This window comes from Falco punctatus (assembly GCF_963210335.1).
Source record: "Falco punctatus genome assembly, chromosome: 12".
NCBI classification, from domain to species: domain Eukaryota; kingdom Metazoa; phylum Chordata; class Aves; order Falconiformes; family Falconidae; genus Falco; species Falco punctatus.
Genome location: NC_137592.1, coordinates 3,050,726 through 3,078,381, shown reverse-complemented (window position 1 = coordinate 3,078,381; position 27,656 = coordinate 3,050,726). Strand labels below are relative to the sequence as shown.

Below are 27,656 nucleotides of genomic sequence, written 5' to 3'. Positions count from 1 at the left end.
CCTGTTACAGCTTTTTTGCATCAAAGTAGTCTTAGGATAGATTAGAGAAGGTAAAATTTTGCTTCTCTGTCAGTTTGGGTTTTTTTGTGTGCTACCAAGCTGCGCTTATGTATACTTTCTTCCCTGGTACTTGGAGAGAAGTGAACTTTGGAAAAGATGAGAAGAGGTTCTTCTCTGCGTATTTTTCTTTACTGGTTGTTACACTTGCAAGTTCTCCATACTTCTGTCTGTTCCTCCCTGCCTACTGTGTATTAGCAAATCAGAAAATACACTTTGCATTCCTCTGTGGCATACTAGATACTAAAATAATTTGTGCATGTTGAGACTTTTTTTTAATGTTACATATGAAATAATTTTTAAGGAACGTGATATGGACAGAAAGAAGATTGAGGAACTCATGGAGGAAAATATGACTCTAGAAATGGCTCAGAAACAAAGTATGGATGAATCATTGCATCTTGGCTGGGAACTTGAACAGATAAATAGGACTACTGAACTTTCTGAAGGTAAACAGAGTAATACTTGCAAACAGATAAAATAGAAAAATTGAAAGCTCAGAGGCTGGACAGCATTAGGAAATTAGAGGTCCTTATTTCTAAAGTAGAGAGTCTTGTTCTCTGGAGGAAGGTGACAGTTTGGGGGGTGTGTGGTGTTTTCTTGTGGTTTGGTTTTGTTTGGTCTTTTTTTTGCTCATTCCCATGTATCCTTGGAGATACAGCCTACATGAAATGTCCCTGTTCTTGTGCTTCTTGTTCAGTTAAACAGAGATACAAACCCCATAAATACCTTGTAGTTATACTGTGTTGCCATTCAGACTTGCTTTACTGTTCTCAAAGTTAAGAAAGTTTTGTTAAAGCATCTCAGAGTAATAGTTTGCAGAGATAGCTGTGGCAAAAGTTTTGATTCTTCCAATATAGCATGCTTGGTCATACATGGGATCCCATACAAAGGATTTGTGGAAATTCAGAAATACATCCTCAGTTTCTGGAAACAAATCTCCGCTGTGATTAGGAACATTAGGATGAGTAGAAGGTTTCCTTTTATGCATCTGCAGCCTTACCTGTTAGGTAAGGAGGATGGGTAATTAATCCTAACTAGCTCTATTCACCAAGAAAGCATTGGAGGACCATCAAAGGCTTCTATATCCCCGAAGTCTAAAAATGCAAAGTCCAAGAAGACCGGGTAATAGGTAACCTTTTTTTCTTTATGGTGTTTTTCTCATACAGTGCCACAGAAATCACTTGGCCATGAAGTAAATGAACTGACATCAAGCAGACTGCTGAAGCTGGAAATGGAAAACCAAAGTTTGCTGAAGACAGTGGAAGAATTGCAAAGTGCAGTGGGTTCTGTAGAAGGCAGTAGTTCGAGGATTCTGAAGATGGAAAAAGAAAACCAAAGACTTAGCAAAAAGGTAATCATCAGTGTATGTCTGAATTGTCTGAGTTGCATAATGTTGCTAGCCACTTTCTTTCTAAAGGATAATTTTACGAATTCCTGTTATTTTGGAAAAAGTATTACTGGGGTCTAAATGGTGTTACAGTGTCTGTAAGGTTATGGTAAAAAAGAAAACAACCTCTGAGATTTTTTTTTTCTTTTTTAGTGATGCTTTTTTATTGATGTAAGAATACGATCGTTATATTCAGAAAGGTCTTACACCAGGAGGGGGGAAAAATATTAACATATTAGGGATATAAATGAGTAATGAAACTTTTATGATACTTGAGAACACTATTTTTTGTAATCGGGGAAGGTGTGTGTACATAGGTGGAGATTGACTGGTAAGTCTAAGCAGAAAAACTCTGTTATGTGTCCTCATTTGTAACTGAGAAAGAACACGGGCCAAGGAATTGATGAGCAAATGAATGAATGAGAGGAGTTTGGCAGATTTATCTACAATATTTTACTCTGCAAATTACGTATTATCAAATAGTTTATTCAGTGATATCTATAGAGAGTAAAACTTTGAGAAAAACGGGGACTAATTACAGTGAAGTGAAATGTCTTAAAGTTTCTGAAATAGCTTTTGCTTCAGATGTTTCAGGTGTTAGACTGTTCTTAGAGTGGGCAAGAGATAGTTAAAAATATATGAAAGAAATCCCTACTGTATTTCATACTTCCATGCTTTTTCTGATTTCTCAACAATATCATGGTTTTTGCAGCAGCCTGTGTGCTGCTTTGAGTTTCTGTATAGTACCAGAAAGACAACTAGGAGGATACGAAAGAAAGGAGTAGGTATAAGAAGCAGTAGATCCTTGTGGTTGTCTGATACTGTTCTTACCACCTTAGATGTCTGGTGACAAGTCCTTTTTCTCACTTGCCCCTAAAAATGATACTTGAACAGTGATCACTTCAGTAGAAAGCATGAAGCTGAACAAAATGCCTGTTACCAATCCTGTATTCATAGCCTACTTGTATTTGGACACGCTTTCTCTTAAAACAAACCAATAATAGCCTCATAAATAAAAGGTAAGTGACCACAGGAACTACAGTTCCAGTGCCCAGTTGGCAGTTGGTCAGGCAATGGGTAAATTTGGTTCCCAAGTGGAGGGTGACTGCATTGCTGCTAGGGCAATTGAGCCAGTTACTTCTCCTTTGCAAAAACCTATTGAAGTGCCAATATCCCTGTAAAATATGCATAGGTCTGCTAAGCAAGGGACCGGGAAAACTGGAATTTGGGAGAAGGAAGGAGAAGGAAACAAAAGGCTGGTCAAACACTAGCATTCTCATCCTAAGAGAAATATTGAATTCAGGTTCTGGCCTGATTGATACCATGCTTTTTGCATATTTTGGATCAACAAATTGCTTCATGGAGTAACAAATTCCATTCTACAACCTCTTTGTGATTTTACTTCTCAGTATTACTTAGCAGCAATTAAATGTATATAACTAAGATAATTTATTTCTAAAAGTATTCCCCCTGCCTGGAGTCTGAGTTATGTCTGGACTTCTCTAGGACTGGGTAGCGTGTGGACAATGGACTTGACATAGAAGCAACCATCTGCTGGAAGGTTTATATTCTAAGTAATTATAACTTACATCTGACAGAAAAATCACACTTGCTTCTTTTCACTTGTAAAGAGTTTTGCTGTCTGGTGACATTGCGAATTGGAACCATTTGACAAAACAAACCTGTTTATTTAATTCCCAAGGAATAGTCATAAGTATCTCTTGAAATAGTTGAGTAAGATCAAACAACATTCAGTCCTTATAAGTTAAAAGGGACTTGGCGAAGCAGTGTAAAATCTCACTAAAATGGAACTTTAAGAGGAAAAAAAGATGCTTGGGAAATACCCAGCGCCTAATAAAATCTGACCCTTTTTTTTAATGCAAAAGTACATTATAGATACAGTCTTCTGAGCCAGGGAGAAAATTCTGGCAGAAGTAAAGAAGAGATGAATTGTTTCAGATATAGAACAGAAGATTCCATTTTCTTCTTTCCTTCAACCTTCTTCGTTTACAAATTCATTGCTATTGGGGTACCTTCAACCTAGCTAAGAGTAATACTATTGTAATTTTTAAGTACATTTTAAAAAATGTATTTCTTTTTCCCCAGCTTGAAGAGCTAGAGAATGAAATTAGTCAAGAGAAACAAAGTCTTCAGAACAGTCAGAATTTGAGCAAAGATTTGATGAAAGAAAAAGCACAGCTTGAAAAGACACTTGAAACACTTCGCGAAAACTCAGAGCGACAAGTGAGTAGCAAAATCAAGTTTTAATGCTGCATTGTACTGTACTGTTCTCCTTTTGTACTTTTTTTACAGGCACAAAAGTGTTGTAAATGGAGCAGATTTGCTGAAAGGACACATCTGCAGCACAATTGCTTGTCTAAGACCTGCAGCCAGTGAGACACATGATTCATCTTTAGCTGAGGCTTCACTGTTAGTTTTAGAACTTTTTAGTGTTTTGTAAGGCTTCTGTGGCTTTCCTGGGCTGTACGTTTGCTATAGTTGCTTAAAGGGTGTAGCTCAGCCAAAATAGAAAATTGGGAACTTTGGAGGTAAGCCAGACACCGCTCAATGAAGGAAAACAGGTTCCAGACAGCTGGTCCGTGTTTGAAGTAATGTCGGAGTATTAATGAGAATTGCAGCAGCCTGTCCCTTGAAGGGACCAGACAGAGACCAGTATAGCAGAGCTGGTCTGCTGCTCCACTGCTGAAACTGTTCTTCCTGTGTCGTTCAGTCTTGTTTTTCTGGGGTAGGAACCATCATGTCCAGTTTCATAATATTGCCCTATAGTGGAATGTTTTCTAGCTGTGACTTGTGGGTGGCTAGCAGAATTTATTTTGGTTTTTTTTTTTTTTTGGTTGCCAGAAACAGGCATCTGGGTCTTTGTAAGTGATTTGAACTGTATTGGGGTGGGTACTGAATGTCACTGACGTATCTAAAGGGTGCTGACACCTTCTAAAGATCTTTGCAGAGCAATTCAGGGGACCTGTGGAAGGCTGCCACTAGAAAGCAAGAGTTATGGAAACTCTGGAAATATCCCCCATTTAGTAATCAAGTCTTTCAGAATTAGAACTGTAGTTATCTTTTGTATGTTGCAATACAGAATATTATATTTCCAAAGTCCTGAAAACTTTAAAGGCCAAATTTAATCAGTAAATGAAATTCTAGACTTAGAAAAGAGAGAAAAAGTAAAAAAAAAAACCAAAAAAAACCCAAAAAAAACCCCGAAAAACAAACAAAAAAAACACCAAACCCTCAGCACTGAAGCTTTACTTTCATTTAAGGATACTTTTAAAGAAAATATGGAAAATATGCCAGCTTGACTTGTTTAGAAGTTTCATTGTTACAGTAATAGATTTATACATTGTATTAGAAGTATGCTCTAGGAAAAAAGGACCAAAACTTTCTGGAGTAAGTCCTAAGTCCCAGTGCAACCATCACAGATACATATATTGTTTTAAAATGTGTTGGAGTAGGACTGACATTTCAGTGGGACTATTTCTGCTTAAAAATAATGTTCTTAAGAGCTGTGATGGGTTAGCAGCATCTTTTGTGGCTTTTACAAATCCTGTGCTGAAGCTTAGTGTGAGTTGACTATACAGGGGTCATTTGATTTAATCAGAAACTATGGAGGCATTGATCATTATTTTTTCATTTATAGGAGCAGAATTCATGGAAAATAATTATACATGTTCAGTAAAGTACAAGGTTATGTAAAGAAGTGTTATAAAGTTGTGGTTTTACACACCTGTTGATTAGTTTCTCGTTAATCATTTCAGAAGTTTGTCATTGCTGGGAATGGAGTCACAGATGCTATAATTAATAGTTACATTCAGACTTAAATATGAAAGAACAGTCTGTAATTTTCTCAGTCTGTTTATCATTGCAACTGACACTTTTTGGCTTTCTCCAAAACAGTTTATTTTTGAAACATCCCTTATGCTATTAGTGTATTCCTAAATATTGATTTAAACAGTTTTCTGGATTTTGTTGCCTGTTGTTACATACCCAAATAATTTCTAATTATTTGGAGTAACTGTAAAAGTCAAGATGTACTAAGATTAAGCTGTAAATGCTGCCTTTATCCTTGAAGTAGATATGGGAGTATGTTAGCTAAGAAAACAATTCCGTTATAATATGATTTACTTCCTCTGGAAGCTGTTGGAACAGCATATCCAAGGGTTCATTTTAACTCAGAAAACTAATGTAACTTTGATGTGTTCCTTCACAAAATGTTATTGACTGATCAGGATGCCCTCATAGCCCACCAATCACCTCTGTTTTTTCAAAGTGAAATAAAGACACTTTTATGGATCCCACACCTCCCTGCATCTCAGGTTTGGTTTAGAACTTGACTACACTTTCATTCTTTGTGGACACGCATCTCTGGAAATTAGAGAGTTTAAAAAAAGAAAGTCTAAGTCTGGATAAATGCAAATGAAAATGAAATTATGCTAAAAAACAGATACAGCTTTCTTTTGGGTTGTGCTTTGTTAGTTTTATTTTTATTTTATTTGCTAATATCCAAGAGGAAGATATTTGAAGATTCACTTTGACTTCTTTTGTTGTCAGACTTCCATGTGTGTACATACACAATGTTTGTAATGCTTTAAATACCAATAGAGCAAGAGAATTGTTTTTTAAAAAACTTAAAATAAAAGGGAAATATGATGTAATCTTACTAGCTTAGTAACTTTCAGTTTATATATGGAAGTAATTACTTGTTGGCAAGTTGTTCACCAGAGTTTACAAATTTTCTACCCAAATTAGATTAAGCTTTTAGAACAAGAAAATGAACACTTGAATCAAACTGTAGCTTCTCTGAGACAACGCTCACAAATCAGTGCTGAAGCGAGAATGAAAGAAATTGAAAAAGAAAATAAAATCCTTCATGAGTCCATTAAAGAGACCAGTAGTAAGTTAAATAAGATTGAATTTGAAAAAAAACAAGTCAGAAAAGAACTGGAACACTATAAAGAGAAAGGGGAGAGAGCAGAAGAACTTGAGAATGAGCTGCATCGTCTGGAGAAGGAAAATGAACTATTACAGAAAAAAATTACTAACTTAAAAATTACTTGCGAGAAGATCGAGGCCTTAGAACAAGAAAACTCAGACCTGGAAATGGAAAACAGAAAACTGAAAAAAACTTTGGATAGCCTAAAAAATCTCACTTTTCAATTAGAATCATTAGAAAAGGAGAATTCGCAACTGGATGAGGAAAATTTAGAATTAAGAAGAACAATTGAATCCTTGAAGTGTACAAGCATTAAAGTGGCACAGTTACAACTAGAAAATAAGGAACTGGAGAGTGAAAAGGAGCAGCTTAAAAAAAGCCTTGAACTCATGAAAGCCTCATTTAAGAAAACTGAACGCTTGGAAGTCAGCTACCAAGGCCTGGATACAGAAAACCAAAGGCTACAGAAAGCCCTTGAAAACAGCAATAAGAAGATTCAGCAATTAGAAAGTGAATTACAAGATTTAGAGTCTGAAAATCAGACTCTGCAAAAGAACTTGGAAGAGTTGAAAATCTCTAGTAAGCGCCTAGAACAATTAGAAAAGGAGAATAAATTGTTAGAACAAGAGACTTCTCAACTGGAAAAAGATAAGAAACAGCTAGAGAAAGAAAATAAGAGACTTCGACAACAAGCAGAAATTAAAGATAGTACCTTAGAAGAAAACAATGTAAAAATTAGTAATCTGGAAAGGGAAAATAAATCTCTATTTAAAGAAATAGTTGTATATAAAGAGTCATGTGTTCGCCTGAAAGAACTAGAAAAAGAAAATAAAGAACTCGTGAAAAGAGCTACCATTGATAAGAAAACCCTTGTCACTTTACGAGAGGTAAGCAGAAATTAGTTACCATTCCAGTCATAATCTGTTTGTAATGTAGAGAAATTATATCTGTATTTTTGAAAAAAGGTTGTCTTTTGTATTTTTTATGCTTTAATCTGTGTACTATTAACATCTTTAATGGCTACAGTAGGGAAAGCTTTAGATAATCAAAATGTATATAATCATAATAAAACAATGGAATAATATAACCATATTATACCTCGTTCTGTAAGGTTGCGTACAGGCAGCCATGGAGCCTTTGTTAAATGAACGTTGTTCAGGTTCTTCATGTTAGTATTTGTTCTGACTGAAACACCTCCCCTTCACCGTAATGTTCAAGACTCAATTTGAAAGGCGAGTTCTACAGGAAGGGAGGGAGTGAATTCACGTTAACAGTTGCAATATAATGTCTAATATAGCTTGAAAGCTAACAGTTGGAAGGAAAGCAGAGTTATTCCAGTCATGTAGCGATAAAAGACTCTTGCCTCAGCACTTCTAGGATTAAAGCTACATTATTGATTTATGTGATAATACTGACTGTAATTTTTTCTGCATAAGGACTTGGTGAATGAAAAATTAAAGACTCAACAAATGAACAATGATCTAGAAAAACTTGCCCATGAACTTGAAAAAATAGGCTTAAACAAGGAGCGTCTCTTGCATGATGAGCAGAGCAGTGATGACAGGTAAGAATGCCCACCTGCAGCAGCATAGAAGTGAGGGTCTTTTTTATTCATAAAGAGAAGATGGTTTTATGGACTGGTTTTATGCATGCTCTTAGATTTTTAAGGCACACTAATAGACCCAAAATGGAACTTGTTGTTCTTTGAAATTAATAAGGTAGTTGATGTGCTTGTAAAAAATTCAGCTGGCTGTGAAAGGGAGTTGCTGGTTTTTGTTACTAAGAAATTTCTTGAGGTATGTCAGTAGATACAGTTAATGTATAATGAAAGTGTTTTCTGTTCTAATGAGCAGCTGGAACAGTAGCAGTAAAAGATACTAGGACCGAAGTTTGGGGATTTTTCCTTTTAGACTGCTTGACTGATAGAAATAGTTTTTACACTTTTGTCACAAAATGGGTTACCTTAAAACTGTCTTGCTCTTTCCTTACAACTGTTCCCTTCTAGTTCTTCCTACCAAAAGGAAACTGCATTCCTATTTACGCAAGCTGGGAAGTATCCAATACTTCTTGAGTGTCTCTGAAACTTCATAAGGGCTCTATCACTCTACCACACCTGCCATTATAAAGCAGCTGCTATCCTGACATCTGTTTCCTCTACTGTATGTTGTGTTCTGTCTTATCCTGCAGGGATCTGGGGAAAATTTGTGACAGGAGAAAAGCAGACTAGTATGGGCTTCTAGCCAATCATTATTTCACGATGCTATTCAGTTGTGCTCTTTAAAAACAAAACCAACAAAGCTGCTTTCGTGATCTGTTATTAACAACCGATTTTTGTGAACACTTAGATTGATTTTTGGGCCTTATATATATATATAAAAATAAAACCAAATAACTTTTTTTTTTTCCTTCAGTTCCCTTTCTTGCTTCCAGTGCTCTGTTACTGGGGTGGTGCCAGAATCCTGTAGGGAGAATCTGTTACCAACTCTTGTTTTCTGGTGGTGTCTTTCATCCACTGTTCTCAGCTCACAGATGAGAAATTCTGTCAAGAAAAGTCCTCAGAACTTTGACTCGTGTGATCTCTTCTGATTTAAGCATTACTATGTAGCATACAGTGCATGGTATGCATTTGGTTTGTCCTTAGGTCAATATACTGTACAAAGAACTAATCCTTGAGCTGAGTTGAAGCTTAAACTGCTTAGACGAAGAAGTCTAGACTGAGCAACAGTTTTCTGAATCATGTTCCAGATTCCAAGTGGTTGGAGTGCTTCTGCAAAGGGAGTTAATATTGTTCTGTAAAGGTGCTTTTGCAAATTATACTATATGAGAGGATTTGCGAGTCTACTTCTGTTTCCCAGACAAGAGCACTTACCCTTTACAAGTGCTTATATTTCTGAAGATGAGATGTTGTAGGTTAACTTCTTGTAGGTTTGTGACATTATATGAATTATGATTTTGGGCCGTACAATACTAGTGATTCCTTCACATTTTACATAATGATGTTACATTGGATCTATAAATCTAATTTGGAAGAAGATTTGGAGTTATGTGTCCCTGTGGAATAGAGAGGTTTATCCAGATTTCGTTGTATTACAATCTGTAAATGAACTTTTAACATACTTATGGCACCTATCATGACTGGTTTAATTTCTTCCTTTGCTTTCAGGTTAGCTGTGTCTGGGAATTAAACAAATAAGTTAATGTTCCTTTCATTTGCCCCACATCCCCGTAGTTCTCTTCTAACGAGTATTCCTTTTTCAAGGAGTCACTGCTCATTTTTTTGCTACCTATATATTATGTATTAAGAGCCCAGACCAAGGAGCCGGCTCGAGCATTACATGTTGGTTGACCTGCACTTGGCAAATGTTAGCTACTGGCATTAGATCTCTTGTAACCTGGTGCTGCTCAACTGCACTGCCCTAAGAACAGCTCATGCTTAATTCTTTGCAGATTGCTTTGCAGCAGGAGACAATGCCTGTCTAGAAAGGTGTTTGTGGTAAACTTGGTTGTCGAGCACTGATTATGTGAGAGCACCACAAAAGCAGATGGAATATTTGATGCTAGAAGATACTTGGATATCAGGCTGAGTATGATGTGCCTATTCAGGCTGATCATGGGGAGGTACGCAGTGAGCATTGTATCTTGAAGCTTACCCAGAACATTAGCCTACCTCTGAGCTCAGGCTTGTGGCCAAATAGTATTAGATGTGAAGGAATTTGGGCTATGCTACTGTTTGAGCTTCTTCTCAAACTTCATGTAGAGCTGGAGAATTGTGAATAGGCAATATTTGTTTTCAAAGTGGAAACATTGGCTGATTTGAAATTTTGCTCTGCCACTATCCTGCCTTTCCATTATTCTCAGCTTTTCCATTCATCCAAAAGGCACCTGGGTTGCTTTCCTTATATCATTACGTAGGTGAGGCGTTAGCAATTATTTCTTCAGGCCTGTAGAAAGCTAGGGTCCTTGTAGCCAAAATTACTTCTCAGTGTATTTTTGGTCAGCCTCTCTCATTTTGATGAAGGAAATGAAAAATGCACAATTTCTCTCTCCCTGATTGGAGAGACCAGTTTTCTTTTGCCTTTCAAATGGCTATTGTCTTTAGTCAAATGGATTTTGACCCTGAACCTGAAATTACCACACCTCAATGGTATTAGGAAATTTGTACCATCTTTCATTCTCAGGTGTTCAAAAGGAAACTGGATATTGGATCTCTGCTATTAATCTTTTTTCTTGTTTCCTGTATAATTGTGTTAACTTTTCAGTAAAAAAAAATCTTATTTGTAGCTGAATACATGCTTTAGCTCAAGAAGATGAAATGCTATCTGTTCTCCTAGTCATAGACTGCCTACTGCTTCTTAAGTCCCTGTGAATTACTTGTCATACCTTAAAATCTAGGATTTCTCATCCTACTACATGATGCTGCTGGACAGCTTTCTACTTCTGAATTCGCTTACCATTGGTCTTCTGCTCCAGTTCCTGACTAGATCTAATGCTGTTGTCCATTCAGGAGTCTCTTGCAATCTGTTCCATTGAGTAAACTGATAGATTCTTCAGCAGTTGAGATTAAAAAGGGGGATATTAGTGGTCTGGGTTTTTTTATTTTATCCCACTGTGAAGAGATGTGGGATGTTTTCCAGATTCTGAGTACACGTACAGTGACTTAGTGCTTAAAAGTGATTAATTAGTGTGGGTTTTCAGTATTTTCTTAAAATGAGATGCTGTTCTAAACCAATATATTCTAAATCTGACCACTTCTTTCCCAGATATGTGGTTTGGGGTTTTTAGGTGCCCTACAGTGTTGTAAATATGGCAAATAGTGGAAGCTTTGCACATCAGGAGTGTTAACAGTCTTAAAATATCAAGCAGCTGGGCAGAGTGAGCAATTTGTACATTCATACATCAAATGAGTATGCACCTGCAAAGTACTGTGTTCCGTCTCCTTCCCTCGTCCTCCTGTTTGTGAGCTGGCAGGAAATGGAAATGGAAAATCTCGCTCTCCAAATATTTTGCATTCTAATTTGGTTTGGGTCCCCGCTGGATTCACTGGAGTTGAGCCAGAAGGAAGAGTACTGTCATCACACACACACTAACGATCCAAATAAAACCAGCACCCTACTGGTGTGGCTGAACGTGGCTTTTTGTGTATCTAATTAAAAGAAAGAAGGATTCAGAAATGTTTTTGACTACCATTTTATGTCTGTTTTTAAACATAGGGCTTGATACTAGTACTGAGGTATCTTCATGCTTTGAATAGAGTCAGCATTCAAGCATTTCTGAATGTATTCTAAATGTATGCTGAAATGTTTCAGAACACTTTAGAATTTAAATACCTCAATTTTTTGAAATACAGATATTTTTTTTGTGTGTGTGATGTCATTGACCAGTAGGTACAAGCTTTTGGAGTCAAAATTAGAATCCACACTTAAGAAGTCTCTTGAAATAAAGGAAGAAAAAATTGCTGCTTTGGAGGCTCGTTTAGAAGAATCAACAAATCTAAACCAGCAACTCCGTCAGGAACTTAAAACAGTAAGGAGAATGACATTTTTTTTCTGTAAGATTAAAGTACTCCTATACCAGCTATTGTTATTTCTACATTTGACCTTTTGTGTAAGACAGCAAAAGATGCACATTGTTCGGATAAGGTAAAGCAGGACAAAGGCATGACTGCTTTTTAGAGACTGCAGTAATACAGGCACAGTGTAGAAATCACATGAAAAGTTGCTGAGTTTATTCATTGGTCATTGAATATGTCAGGTGGATAAATAATCTGAAGTTGATTTGATTTGGGATGCCAAAAGTAGTCATTTTCAGTTTTCTGACCTACCTTGAACAGCCCAAGTGGACTGGTTAAAAAAAGAAATACAATCTCCTTGGTTGTAGGACAAAGTTGGGGGATACAGTTAAAAGTGCTGAAATAAAACAGAAAATAGAGGTCTCTTTGTTAGCCAAGTGTTTCTCAGGGTTAAGCTATCCATATCCATAAATAATTTCAACATCATCTCCCCAAACATATACAAAAAGCAAATGTGGAAATACAGTAATATAGCACTTACTGTTCTTTGGGAAGTGGTACGGTCATGTAATAAATCAAGATGTAGACAATGAAAAATTCTAAACCTAATGGAAGTTGTCCTAAATAATTTCAGGTGAAGAAGAACTATGAAGCTCTCAAGCAAAGACAAGAAGAGGAAAGGATGGTTCAGAATTCACCTCCAAGAAGTGGAGAAGAAAATCAGTCTGTCAATAAGTGGGAGAAAGAAAATCAGGAAACTACTAGAGAATTATTGAAAGTTAAAGATAGATTAATCGAAGTGGAAAGGAATGTAAGATGTGTTTTAAATACTATTCTGATTTTAACTATTCGTTGTGAGCTGTTCCAGTAATACGAATGAGAGTATTGTTAAGAAAGTATACAATTTATCACCTAGTTTACACACCAAGCAGAATCTGAATTAAATACAGTTTCATGAAGCAGCTGGATTCTGCTCTGAGGGATTTCATAAAGCACTTGACCAGCATTTAAAAGGAAATGTGGAAACGTACATTGGCCCTTTTGAACCCACAGATATCTCTTAAATCCCTCTTACATAATCGTTATTTATATGAGTCATGGAGATTTCTCTACTATTTCTCCATAGGTACAATATTAGTTACCCATTTTTTTCAATCTTAACCTACGGTGATAATACCACTTTGTGTTGCTTCCACCTTGTAAATCTCTGCGAAGTCATGCTGCTCTGTTTCTTTTGGAGAAACAAGGGGTGGTTTTCTCAAAGTTCAGTAAACAGCAGTGAACTCAATTTTTCTTTTTTTTTTTTTTTAACATATAAAGAATGCTACACTGCAGGCAGAGAAGCAAGCACTGAAGACACAATTAAAGCAACTTGAGACACAGAATAGTAATCTGCAGGCTCAGATTCTTGCACTTCAGAGACAGACTGTTTCTCTACAGGAACAAAATACAACTCTACAAACTCAAAATGCCAAGCTGCAGGTAATATTTTCCTATTTTGCTTTCAAAAATAAAATTAATTCAAAGTTTTTTCACATGAAAGCTTTAAAGATAATGGCAGTAATGTACTGTAAATCACGTTTCACTTCTGGTACAGACAGAAAAGAAAATAATGTGCAAATAATCTGCATGAGCACTCAAATGACACTTTGCTGATGAATAGTAACATTTCTAGAAGTTGGTATTAATCCTTCATGTTTGTTCAATTTAAACTCTTGACTTTATACTTAGGAGGTAGATTCTCTCATCCAGTCTTCTAAGATAATTTTGTTTAGTTTACTTTTTTTTTTTACTTCTAAATTAGGTCAGGGACACAGTGTGTCCAAAGAGCCTCTAATAAATTCAGTATTTTCTCTATTTTTATAAATAGAGTTGAAAAAAAAAAAAAAAGTAAAAGCCATAGTTAAGAGGAAAATCAAGATGTTAGTAAGTACAGAAGATTTGAAAAAAAACCCTCTGAAAACTACACAAAATGTGAAGATTGAATTCAGATAAATCAGAGGCAAAAAAAGGTAATGTGTGACCATGGAAATTATAAAAGTGGTTGCCCACAGAGTCTTGCAGCTCTTATGGCCAAAATTCAGGTGTCGTTCTTCATACCTTAACAACTTTATTAAATACTTCTGCCCCTCCGTAAATGAGATATTGTAGTTAGTGGATCTAATGCTTTTTGGAGCTATAAGGATTGAAGCTACTTAAAGAGGGAATACAAAGTCTACAATTCAGCAGAAATAGTAAACAATATTGGGGTGGACAAAAATCAAAGAGCAAAGGAGTCTTTAAATGTGTAAAATAATGCATTTTGTGAATGTCTCAAGTTATCATCCTGTCTCTTTCTGGAAAGCAGAACTTAGTTGTACCACAGATGCACTTTCTGTCTACCACATTGAAATCTAATTAGTGAACAGTACTCCCCTTTGTGGCTGGCGAGCCTACAAACAAAACAGAACATTGGTGCACACACTGTGTCTTGTCTAGCTGTTAAAAATTAGTGGATGTAGGCATGGAAATGCACCATTTTAAACAGATGAGGATATATCTCTGGGACTCAGAATTCTCTGTGTATTTTGCAAACCATTTGTCAAAAAAGCAGGAATATCTGTGTAGTTCCTTTTTTTTGCCTTGTGAACTGTACAACGGCACAGACCTTTGCTATCTGAAAAACCTGGAGAATTAATTAACTGTAGATATTTGAAAGTAATGGGGCAGTGAGTTGGGAGAAGGAAGCATTTTCCGCCTTTCATTTTTTAAAATTATTGCGGTGAACCTCACCAAGCAATGTAATTTTTGTTGCTGGGGATGACGAAATCATGTTACACCCAACAGGCTGAGAAAGGGAGTTGTTCTCCTTCCTTGAGAATTCAGCTGTTTTGCTCGTAGCTTCAGGCAAGTTGCAAGACGACTTTCCATCAACTGTACATCAGAACAAAAGGTGAAATATGTAATAAGCGTGATTAACTATTAGCTAAATCTGAAGTGTAAACTAAGCTGTTCTACATGGACTTGGTCAAGTCAAAACTGTTCTTAGGTAATTCTGTTTCTTCTGATACCCATAAAGAACATACAAGAGAAAGGATGTCTTAAAGGATAGCTGGGAATTGTGAACTAAATCAAACTCGGTGATTCAGTCAAGGGAAGTTTCACAGCATGCACATGCCATCAGACATTACTTCATTTCCAGTGAAAGGTTCAGCTTTCTCATCTGTAACAAAGAATGCTGCAGTTCCAACAGAAAGGGATTTGTTCCTTAGTAACAGCGTGCACTGGAGTGATAGATTTTTCTCCACACACCCCCCAATAGATACCCTGAGGGTATTAGAAGCCTCAGTAGTTTGTGGTTTTAATCTCTTGAATAGGAAAGAGAAGGAAACCAGCCTAATACAGAGCAGGTGACAAACACGTTAGGTATTGTCAATTCTCTTTAAGATATCAAAGGATTAGATTTCGCTTTCCAAAAGCATACAAAGTTAAGTTGGTTTTGGTTTGGTGTTTTGGGATTTTTTTTGTGTGTCTAATGTTGAAGGCTGTAATGTGTTAATAGAAATTAATACTGTTCTACCATAACTGCTGGAGAAGAAATTGTGCTCTTCTAGAAGAGTACTTTCCACCAGGTCTCACAACACATATGTAAGGTGATCAGCTGACCTTACTGTTGGTGGAAGAGAACCGTGAATGGCAGTTCCTCAGTAACACAGAATGTGGGTAGTTCCTTCCAGGTGCTATTACTTTATTTCCCTTTCTCTCTGTTAAATGGATGCCACTGTTTGAAGCCTCATTGTAAAGCATATATAGGTACAATAAGGATTTTGTGGTGACAATAGAGATTCTGTACAGTCAAGATTTTAAAACACTAAAACAAATCTATGCCAATATGGAAGTTCATTTTGGTTTAGCCATGTCACAGATTTGGCTTATGTGATACGAGGATCACTGGTGATCCATTTCTCTGAGGTATTGTGATGCTACAGCTATCAGTGCTGAAAGGAAAATGTGCCTCTCTTCTAGATAGCACTTTAACAGATATTTGAAGGTAAATAATTTTATTCTGCCCCCTGCCGCATCAATTTAAGCATATTCTTAAGTGCTGTCTTGCAGTAATGCTATAAAAAATATTCTTGGAATATTTTGATTTGGAATTGTCTATGGGGATATAAGAAAAAAATTATTCCCATTAAAGGTTTTCAGGTAATGGAACAACTAGAAAGTTGCTCAGATGCTAAGGGTTACACTTAAGAAATCTGTCAGTAGGAGGAGATAGACAAAATAATCCAGACTATGAAATTAATTTGCAACTCCTGTCAAATGTTTATAACTGCAGGTTGAAAATTCTACCCTTAATTCTCAAAGCACATCCCTTATGAATCAGAATGCACAGCTGTTGATTCAGCAGTCTGCTTTGGAAAATGAAAATGAATGTGTGCTCAAGGAACATGAGGATCTGAAGTCGTTGTATGATTCGCTTCTCAAAGATCATGAAAAGCTTGAACACCTACATGAACGCCAAGCTTCTGAGTATGAATCTCTGATTGCTAAACATGGAAGTCTTAAATCTGCACACAAAAATCTGGAGGTGGAGCATAAGGACTTAGAAGATAGGTAAATACCAATATGCACGAGTAGAATTAAGAGTCTGAGATTCCTGAGCAGAAAGCAAAAAACACTGTATAACTAGTATGAATAAAATTAGTATTGCTTAAATATAACATTGAGATCTTAAAACTTTGAAAGATCACCCTTTCAAAAAAATTCCGTATTTTCTTGTCACTCCAAAAAAAGAAGCTTAAATGCTACTTCTGTTTGCAGGTACAATCAGTTGCTGAAACAGAAAGTACAGCTGGAAGAACTGGAGAAAGTACTCAAGATAGAACAGGAGAAGATGCTGCAACAAAACGAAAAACATGAAACTGTAGCAACAGAGTATAAAAAACTTCGTGATGAAAATGAAAGGTAAAGCAAAAGTCTGATATATATATATATATATATATATATATATATATATATATATATATTAATAGAGTTCTGAGCACTTGCCAGTACAGTCTAAACAAGTGTTGCATGCTCTCACATTTCTTAATACCTGGTGCTGCAATTCAGGACTTTACTGATCCATAGCTTACAGCAACTCCACTGTGTTGGTCTGCGATAGTAATTTTAGAAAAACAAAACAGAAAAACAATTTAAAAAAAACCCCAACAAACAACCAAAACCCACAAAAAATAATTATCATAGCCTGAGGACACTGAATTTCCACATGGTCTGGCATGTCTCAAGATGCTAAGCACTGTGCAGTATGGTTGTGAGCTGTAGAGGAAGCAAGCCACTCTGCATGAGTTGCTTAAAGGGTGAGATACCTGAGGTTGATGCCAGCAGGAGTAGAAATGCAGTGGGTGCTGAAGCCCTGCCTGACCCCTGCAGCTGAGGTACATCTTGCCGTGAGTAGTCAGGTTTAATAGTAGTACTCACAGAGCGTGAAACTCCCAACCTCAAGAAGAAGTGTTAAGATGTGTTCGTCTGATAAGGAGGCTCACAATTAAATGCCTCCTACCTTTGCTGTTGTGTGAGGAGGATTAGTAGCAACTGGAGGTTGTTTTTTGAAAGGGACGTGGCAGGGCCCAGCAGGGACAAAGAGAGCCCAAGAATCAATACATGTAACCTCCGTGATTGCCAAAGTTTGGACCATTCCCATTTACTTACTGTTCTGTGTTGGCATGAAATTCTAGGTGTTCTGTAAGATTCTTGTATTTTGAAAAGTGGCATCTTCAGACTAGTTGTAATGTCCACATTTAGAAATCCTGCTTTATTCTCAAACATATGGAGAACCCAGGGCGTTTGGCTTAAAGGCAGAAGGCACAGCAAGGCAAATGAGACTGAGATGACTTACCTACCATAGATGATAGTAAGAAATGTTTGTATGTGTTCTGTGGAGCGGTACAGAGCCTTGGAAACTGTACATTTCAGTAGGAATGTGGGTAATGAATACATTTCCTTCTATCTGCATGTATTCTTTTATGGTGTCTTTTAATTCCAGGCTTACTCATACATACAGTCAGCTCCTGAGAGAGAACGAAGTTCTCCAAACTGATCATAAGAATTTGAAAACATTATTGAACAATTCCAAACTAGAACAAACTCGATTAGAAGCTGAGTTTTCTAAACTCAGAGAACAGTACCAACAACTGGATATTACATCGACAAAACTAAATAATCAGTGTGAGGTATGTGAGAATTATGCTATTCTTCATGACTGGTATCATTGTAATATTTGTATAAGTGTATTTATAGACTCATTATATAAAGTGCTTGAGTCATTTGGTTTATAGATAACGAAGTGGGTCTTAAAGCAATTTGCCTGTTGTATAGGCAACGCAAAAATTGGGGCTTGTGTTGGATAAACTGGTTTAAGTTATTTAAAGCATCAAAGAGGCTTTTATCAGCTGAATCATGATTTAGTAAAGTTTTCAGTTTGATTTGACTATCAGAATACCTTTGTAGATGTAGATTTTCTTGATAATCTCATCTGTGCGTAAATTATGCTCACGTATACATGTACCATTTCATATATTTTAACAGCTGCTTAGCCAGCTTAAAGGAAATCTGGAGGAGGAAAACAGACACCTACTAGATCAAATTCAGACATTAATGCTACAGAATAGAACATTACTTGAGCAGAATATGGAAAGCAAGGATCTCTTCCATGTAGAGCAAAGGCAGTACATGTGAGTTTTTAAAACAATAAAATTACTGTGATTAGGGCAGTTATGCTAATACCTGTATTTTTTTAAAAAAGCTTCTGTTTTATGTAGACATTAACGTGTGCTACTTCTGAAATGTTACTCTTTTAAAAACAAATTAAATTATCTATGAAAATCAGATAACAAACTACAAACATTACATTTTTATTCTAAAGCATCAGTGCAACTGTGTTCATTAGTGACGATGCAAATGAGGAAACAAAAATGTTGTTGATTCCTCATTCTACTGCAGGCAAAGTTTCTAGGTTTGTTTGTAATCTCTGAACTTTTTTAGTGAATTTGAGAGGAGAGAAAATGTGCTTGTCTAAATGATTCTGTTAAAGCTGATATGCCCTTTATTGCTATTTAAAAAGGGGGGAAATTCTGTTGTGTAACAAAGGCAAATGGAAATTTTTAGATTTTGTATGATGCCATTAAACGTAAGACTGCTTGCTTGTTGTATCTCTTTCTTGATTTTTCAGTAAGAAGCAAGTGTTACATAAGAATTCCTCGTGAAGGGTGTCAACTTTCAGATAACAGATATCGAAAGGAACATGCTACTAACATTATATATATACATTTTCGAAGCATACATTATCATTAATTTCTGTTTACAGTGACAAGCTAAATGAATTAAGGCGACAGAAGGAGAAACTGGAGGAGAAGATAATGGATCAGTATAAATTTTATGAACCATCTCCACCAAGAAGGTACTCATGAACGTGATATAAAGACAAATCTAAAGCATGACATACCTGTTCTGTTCCAGCTGAAAATCAAGGTTTCCTTAAACTTCAGGGGAGCAGAATCATGTCTATGTTCTTGTACACAAATTAGGAAAGGTCTTAAAGCGTAAGTAACACACTATAAATGCAATAAATGTACTGTATTATTGGTAACAGAAGGGGCAACTGGATTACTCTGAAAATGAGGAAGCTGATAAAATCTAAGAAGGACGTTAATCGAGAACGTTTGAAGTCCGTGACCCTTACACCTACCCGTTCAGAATCCAGTGAAGGATTTCTTCAGCTGCCCCACCAGGACAGTCAGGATAGTTCCTCTGTGGGCTCAAACTCTCTTGAAGATGGCCAGACCTTGGGGACCAAAAAGAGTAGTAGTGAGTACTGCAAAACATTTTTTCTTCTAATAATCCTTGGCTAAATGTCTTTTTGATATGATTAAAATTAAGAGGTGCTGGAAAAGGCTGTGTGGGTTTTTTTAAAGATAATTTAAGTCTTTAGGAATGAAGCCTGAATTAATTTATTAACAACAGATTTATACTGACTTCTTGCAAATTCCTTGAGTGTTTGGCCAGGAAGTAGTTTTTAGCATTTGTATAGCTCTAAATTTCAGTGTTAAAATATGTTTATGGTGCTTGGGTGAGATAAAGCAAGCACTGTTACTGGGCCAGGTGAACAGAATTTTAGGCAGAGGGTCAGTTGCCACCACTAGTACCCTTTTTTGTTTCTTCCTCTTGTCCCAGCATGAATCTTTCCCCTTGTCTTGGAAGGGCTTTCCAAGCTGTGGCTGTGCTAACAGCCTTCAGTTGCTAGAAAGACCTTCGGTCTGGAGGTGTTCCTGCAGCATCTCCCAAAACCAGCAATGAAAAGTTTTGATGTTTGAATATGCAATAGGAAGAGTTAATGTAGAGACATAAGCTGTTGAAAAGATATTGCTACTGATCCTGAAGATTAGAGTTAAGTGGCTTGAGAGGGAGACTGCAGGGGGGTTACAGAGAGGTGGGTAGATGAAATATTCCAGACACCATTTGCGAACCTTGAAAGAGCCTGATAGCCATCATGGTAGGATGCTCACAGTATAAAAGGCCAGATTCAGTGCAGCATGTACCTTTATTATCTATATTTTTTTGTAACCCACTTCTGGCATGAATCATAATCTGTCCAGTTTTTCACAACTTGAAGAGATAATATTGCAGCCAAGTTATCAGGTTGTAATGATTCTATTTGTTAATTATGCACCAAAAGCATTTTGGCTGTGCATGTAAAAGCATCAGGATACATGTGTATTTACATTCACACAGAATCTTTGCAGTATTTTTTAAAAAAATTAATGTCTCCGGGTTTCAAAAGGCAGCAGATTGCAATTCTGGTTTTTGTGCCAGCTAAGAATTTGTGGTGTTAAAAATTATTGAAGCCATTATAATGTAATTTTTTTTCTCCTGTGCTTATTGCAGAAGCTTAGTCAAAGTTAAAACATCTAAATCCACTTCTTTAAGGGAAACTTAAAATCAGATTTGTGAATATTTTAATAACTGGAGAAAATAAGTATAAGGATACATTTTATCACTTTTATTGCAAACTTGTCAATTTGGGAAATGGATTTTTTCCAGTGGAAGGGTCTATTAGGGTTCAAAACAGGTACTTATGAGTTTTTTAAAAAGCAACTGTTGCTTTTACATATAAACTGGAAGTCTTGTGGAATTCAGGAGTGACTGGAGGTATAGTGGTTGTGTTTCCAAGTGTCTTAGTTTGAGTCCAGAGTGTGCACGCTTTGGTTCAGACCATCTGCATCTGTGTCAACGATTTCATGTCCTGGAAAGGCTCTTTTATGTGACAGTTTTCTTTGCATGATACTTGGGACCTTGTAGTGTGCAGTTACCCTCCTGGGGAAGCTATGGTTGAAGTTACGGTGGCTGATCCTCAAAAGAGGTTTGAAGTTGTTCAGACCTCATTAATTTTCTACTCCATGGACCTTGTTCATGTTGCCCTTAATCCCAGTGTGTTTATCCACAAACTGGAAGGGCTGATCTAATTCTGGATCCTAACCTTCCTCCAGTACGCATGTTGCCATGGAAACCACAGTTTTTGATAGAATTTGGCTGAATTATGTGCCAGTTCAATGCTGACAATCTTACTGGGACAGTTCTGTCTCACAAACTTAAGAGAGTATCTCAGTGTGAGAAGTACAGATAATGGTGCATGTTTTGCAGTCTATTTCTTCTGCTTTTAGAATGACTGTAAATCCTAAATACCAAGATACTGTGGCTCCTTTCTTTTCTGTAAGAAGTGGCTTGGCATTAGCGGCTTGCACTGAAAGAAACCCAAAGAAATGGAAAAGCTGGAAGTGCAATTGCTCAGGTACTGCAGCTTTCCATGCCCGTTACAGGCACTTCTGGGTACGGGGAGAGACAGGTTCCGTTCCACCCTGCCTCTGGGAATGGAGGTGGTTCCAGAGGGAACTGCTGAGGTGAAATGTCCTGCATGTCCTTCAGAAGGCAGTTTACTTTCTCCAAGCTGCAGTCACTGGCACAAATCAGTTGTTCTGAAAAGCTAGAGGACAGACTATCTGACACAGTGATCATTGAGAGATTTAGGTTTCCTGCCCCGTATCCCCTGTCTGAGAAAGCAAGAGGAGATATTGATTCCAAAATGAATTATTCTGCTGCTACCACTACTGATAAATGGATTTACTATGTGAAATGTGTAGATTTTCTTCTTTTGAAGGTGGTGGTGGAGACTTGTTTTCCTAATACAGGACATTTTCTCATGCAAATGTTTTCAAGAGACCTATTATCTTACAAAGATAGGTGATCTTGACACAAAAATCAGGTTACCCTGTTCTGCGGAGAAAACAGTAGCTGCGGTGTCACAGGGGGCTTGGAGCCCTTGGCAAATTCCAGAGGGGCTCTGGAAAGGAGGGGTGCCCGTAGGCTGTGGCGGTGTGCAGCACCAGTTAGATCTTGCAGGCGGTGTGGATACTGTTGCTCCTCTGACTGCAGAGTTTCACCTTCGCTTTTGTTATCTGTATTCACCTGCTAAAAGTACATCCTCAGTCTTCCCAGATTCTGAACACAAATATTTATTGAACACTTTTAGTGATCAGGTGAATACCATAGATCTGACATTGGCTTTGTGCAGGGCCTGTTTTCCTCCGAGGGGATGGGATACCATTCTGAGCTTTTGCTTAGAAAACTCAGGGCGGACAAGTAGAAACTTTTTTTTTTTTTTTTTCCCCCTGTGGAGCAAAACATAGTACTTTTGCTAGCTTCCACTGGAGCCGTTTCACATTATTAACAGTGTCCCAAGGAATGAAGGCTATCAGTAAGCCTGTCATCTTTAAATAGTAGGACCAGTAGCAGACACATGGTATCGTAGTGGAGGTAGTACATTGGGCTCCATTTTCTGTTACCAAAACATTTAGAAGATGTCTGCTGAACCCTTTCTTGTGTGCATGAACAAAACGATTGGAGGCTTTTAATACTGTCCATACAGAATTCCCCCGAGTATTTCTGGCAAACAGTAGGATTATAAAGTGGGAGATTTCCTGATCAGCGGAGGAATTCTGCAAGACTCATCACTTGTTCTTGCTTTCAGAGCTGAGAATATGTTCATGGAATACTGAAAAGAGAAAAGAAAAGTTGATGAATTATAACTAGAGTTCTTTGAGTAGATGATTACTTAAGACCAAAATAGCCCTCCTGCCATCCCATTTTTAACGTCTGTTGGAATAAAAGTGTAGAGAGATAAAGCTGCCGGAGCTAAATGTAGTGGTGACCTGGTGGTTTCTGCTGTAGCTCTGCCATTCCATTATTTTTTGCAGGACATTTCTTTAGTCGTATTCTGTGCAGAAATAACTTCCATAATTCTTCCTCCCAAGGAGGTTGCATTTTACCAGCGGACAGGTTTTGATGTATGATTTTCAGGAACAAGTAGTTGCAGTGAGGTTTTCTGTTTGGTACAATTGCCGAGAGCTGTAAGTCCAGCCCTTTTGGAGGTGATCGGTGTTAATGAACAAGAATCATGGAAGACTCACATGATTCTTGAACATCCCCTGGTTTCTTTATAACAAGATTAGGGTGGATGTTTTTAATTAAGAGGGATCAGTTATCTTGTCTGCAAAGGATTACAGAGGGATCAGTTATCTTGTCTGTAAAGGATTATGGAAGTTACGGGAGAGTCATGTTTTACCATGATGACAAAAAGTAGAAATAGAACAGAATTACCGCTTTAGTTTGATGGCATTAATACTAAAACTGATTAGTTAGTTACCTGTTGGAAAATTTACCTTCTAGCAAGCTAGTCTGATGCTGTGCCTCGTATTCCTTTGGCAGCTATGTACTTTCATATACAATTAGATCGACAGCGCGCATGCCTCCTTTATGGGAGGTTTAGCAGCCTCTCTGCTTTTTTTTTGAGCCAGGCAGCACGTATGTTTGAGTTGGTTTTGGCTTAATGTTTCAGGATCTACTAGAGAAAGAATACTTCATCTGCAAAAAAACAAACCAAAAAAACCTGGTTATTATGATGTATCTACAAGCGTATGTACGTACATAATAAAAAAGTACCTGTATACCTACATAGTGAGTAATTCAGCGATGAAATTGCACTTGTGTACTCCTATCTTACATAGGTAGCCCATGTGCCTGCCTTTTCTCCCTGTTCTTCCCCACCCCACGTTGTAAGGACTGGACATAGGAGGGTGTTTGCTGTCCCCCTCTGGTCAAGATAGAGTTGTATTTTGCAATTGTGGAAACCCGTGCTTATTTTTGGCACTTGTGGCTATGCCAGTCAGGCATTCATGGGAAGTCGTAAAACGTATTGCATTGTAGACTACTTAGAAGTGCAAATGCAGAATGATACGGTGGAGAGGGAGGTTTCTCTTTCAAGGTGGTTCATGTGCACTTGTAAATGCGTATCTATATATGCACTGCTGTATGAAATAGAAACTGCTCTATGGCAAGCCACTGGTTGAGCAGAAAACCAAGATGAAAGACAAAGCATGTGTCCCAAAAGTGACTTCAGAGAGATAAAATAAGCAGATCTTGGGCTGATAAGACTGGACTACACTGCTTTCATATCTGCATAAATAAGACCATTTTGATAATTTCATGATGCATTTCTTTCCGGATCTTTACATGCCAGTTGTTTGCATGTGGCTCCTGTATGCTTGGCAGCCAGCTGACACATATCTGATGCTTCAAAATGCAGGTGTCTGCCAGTAATCAGTTACTAATGCAGAATAGCTGGACCTGAGGACAAGATTAACTTGTGGTTTCCCCCTCCTCCATCTTTTAATACTATTGTTAATTTTAACTCTGTTTCCTAGCATTATGTATCTCAGTTTTCTCTTAGCTGTCTCAAAATGTTACAGCAACACTCATATTTGGATCTTCTTTTGCTATTTTTTTTTTTTAAATCTTTGGTATTTTTTCAGCTAAAAAAAAATGGTGTATACCATTTCAGCCAATAAATCTTGATTTTATTTTTGTTATTACAGATTTGAAGTGGATTATTTCAGTAAAATATTAAAATCACTGCACACAAACAGTAGATTGAACATAAGGTCCATGTAATTTTTCTACAAGGCAGTAGATGACCAAAATTATTAATGAGCACAAAATGTAGCAAATGAAGACAAGAGATTGTGTCCTACTAGAGATGCAGAGCAAAACATTACAAAAACTATTAATCTCAAAAAATAATGATGTGGACATATTGTAGAGTTGCTTTCATTTTAAGCTTTTTCTGCTTCACATTTTTATGTTCGAGAAATACTGTTTTTCACAGTAAAAGCTATATAATTGTCAGTTTCTATAATCGTCTGCAAAGAAGTTACCTTTATTTTTTTCAAGAGCTTGGCAGTTAGAACTTTCAAACTGTATTAGGCTCTTCACCTTTATTTTCGGTGCATTGCTGAGTATATTAAAGTTTTCATAGTGTAGTTTTCATATTTCAGTGTAGTTTTCATATTTCATTATCACACATGGAAGCATGAGAATGATAGCTTTTAGCATAGCATACATAGCTTAAACTCAGACATTCATTTCTGTCCTTAGTTTCAACATTTAACTTCCATCTGTTCTTCTCCCTTTTTTTCTTTCATTTCCCTGTTTCCGTTTTTCCTCATGCTATGACATAAAAGTGGTTGCACTGAAAAGACTGCCCTTTTTGAGGAACAGACCGAAGGAAAAAGACAAAATGAAGGCCTTCTACCGTCGCTCCATGTGTAAGACTTTATGACAGTTCAGCTTCTTTTAAATGGCTACACTGGCTTCCATTACTAATTTTTCACTAACCTCTCCCTGGACTGCGCTGTATTTTTCCTCCTATTTTGCGATGTGCAAGTCCTGCTACAATACAAGGAGCTGGAGCTTTTTCTTTTTGCTTTTTCTTTTTCTTTTTTTTTCAACCTTGGCACTGAATACTTTATATATGTGCACATGTGCACACACATGCCCACACATTTACATGCACAAGCACACGCACATACATATATATATATTCAGTGCATTGTGATTGCATATATTTGTATACATAGTTGTCTATATACACATCTCTTATGTGTATATAAATTTACAGTGCACTGTGTTAACCTAAATAGTTCTAAATTACACATTTTGTAAGCCTTTTATTAAGAAACCACTGTAATTTTTTGTTAAAGAGAGTGTAGAAAATAGCACAAGGCTGTATGGTGGTCTGTCACTCCAAGTATTCATCAGTTGTTGTTGCCAAAATGTTGTATTGATTTATTTTATTTCATAATGGGGGTGGATGATTTTCTCTGGTTTTGTGAAGTAAAGGTGGATATCATCAGATGTCATCTTTTTCAGATCCTTTTATTTATTATTATGTAAAATACAGTATCCCTGCAGTAACCTGCACTGTACAAGGATCCCATATCATTGTTGACATTGTATCGTATAAGCACCTTTGCTCATTTTATCCTTACTCATTCCATTTTATCATTGCAAACAGTGTACCAAAGCTTCTAACACACATACTACATACCACTGCAGTGCAAGCATGGCGATTATAGCTAATAAAATCAGTTTTAAGACCCATACTGAGCTGAAAGAAGTCTCTGACTTACAACACTTGTCATTTCATTGAGCTGATTGCATGTCATAATGTGGATGATCTTGTGTTTACGTGTCTTCCAGTTTCAGTACACCTTAATGCTTAGAAAACTGTCCAACATTTTGCAATACAAAATAAGAACAGAAGCAAATACATTGACCATGCTGATCATTTGCTTTCATTTGCATCCCAGCCATGAATGACCTGGTGCAGTCCATGGTCCTAGCAGGAGGACAATGGACAGGTAGTTCTGAACATCTGGAGGGTCCTGATGATATATCTACGGGTAAAAGGAGGAAAGAATTGGGAGCTATGGCCTTCTCTACTACAGCTATCAACTTTGCCACTGTCAACTCTTCTACAGGCTTCAGATCCAAGCAGTTGCTAAATAATAAAGGTATAGGTAGAAGCTTTTTGCACTGTGATGTGATTATGTGTAACAGCAATTTCATATAAATATGGGTTTTACTTGTATTTTAAGTTTTCAGCAAAAAGCAACCTTGATAATTGAGCTGCAGTGCTAAGATACTGAATGGATTTAATAACTGCAGTTATAAAATGTGTCAGGATTTTTCCTACAGAACGTTACCTAAGTAAAAATGGATCAGTTTGAAAAAACATTTCAGTATGATTTACAGATAAGTATTTCAATAATCTTTTAATTTTGTTTTTATTTTACATCTGCTTTTATATCTCTGTGTATAGATACTACATCCTTTGAAGATGTAAGTCCGCAAGGTATTAGTGATGATTCTAGTACAGGATCAAGAGTTCATGGTAAGATGTGAACTTTAATTAAATGAATTTAGGATGTATTATCTGAATGTTAAAGAAGTTTGGAAAAATAAGTGAATGGCATTGTTACAAGTGAGCATGCTTTCTGTGATTTGCATATCTCTTGAATGTATAGTAGTATCATTTCTTCAGATGATTCTTTTCTTTCTTAACTACTGCATCAGATAGATGTTCTATATCTCTAGTAGAAAGTATCTGTGAAGTGCATCTGAACAGGATCAAAACATTTTCCCTTTTAAAAATTTATTTGGAGTTAATAGTAAAATAAAAAGAAGGTATAATTTCAATCCTAAAAAGCCCAAATCTGGCCTTACTTTCCAGTGTTTATTGTTCACTGAAACCTAAATTTGTCTTGTACTGTATTTTATAAAATCATTACATGTTCCTTCAAGCAAAGCTATGAAGT

General features: G+C 36.8%; 1 protein-coding gene across 12 annotated transcripts in view; it reads left to right on the top strand.

The window, feature by feature from the left end:
• CCDC88A (coiled-coil domain containing 88A) overlaps positions 1-27,656 on the top strand; it is an 80,142-nt gene that overhangs the window by 41,983 nt on the left and 10,503 nt on the right. For 8 of the 12 annotated variants that reach the window (XM_080408038.1, XM_080408040.1, XM_080408035.1 and 5 more), the window contains 17 exons: positions 362-506; positions 1,227-1,411; positions 3,554-3,691; positions 6,215-7,285; positions 7,835-7,962; positions 11,780-11,921; positions 12,542-12,718; positions 13,228-13,389; positions 16,226-16,503; positions 16,711-16,854; positions 17,936-18,122; positions 18,478-18,623; positions 19,256-19,348; positions 19,541-19,755; positions 25,521-25,604; positions 26,649-26,852; positions 27,161-27,232. In XM_080408038.1, the coding sequence (XP_080264164.1) occupies positions 362-506; positions 1,227-1,411; positions 3,554-3,691; positions 6,215-7,285; positions 7,835-7,962; positions 11,780-11,921; positions 12,542-12,718; positions 13,228-13,389; positions 16,226-16,503; positions 16,711-16,854; positions 17,936-18,122; positions 18,478-18,623; positions 19,256-19,348; positions 19,541-19,755; positions 25,521-25,604; positions 26,649-26,852; positions 27,161-27,232 (3,571 nt within the window). The remainder of the gene's footprint in view (positions 1-361; positions 507-1,226; positions 1,412-3,553; positions 3,692-6,214; positions 7,286-7,834; positions 7,963-11,779; positions 11,922-12,541; positions 12,719-13,227; positions 13,390-16,225; positions 16,504-16,710; positions 16,855-17,935; positions 18,123-18,477; positions 18,624-19,255; positions 19,349-19,540; positions 19,756-25,520; positions 25,605-26,648; positions 26,853-27,160; positions 27,233-27,656) is intronic. The other 4 variants (XM_080408042.1, XM_080408046.1, XM_080408043.1 and 1 more) reach the window with 2 other exon arrangements.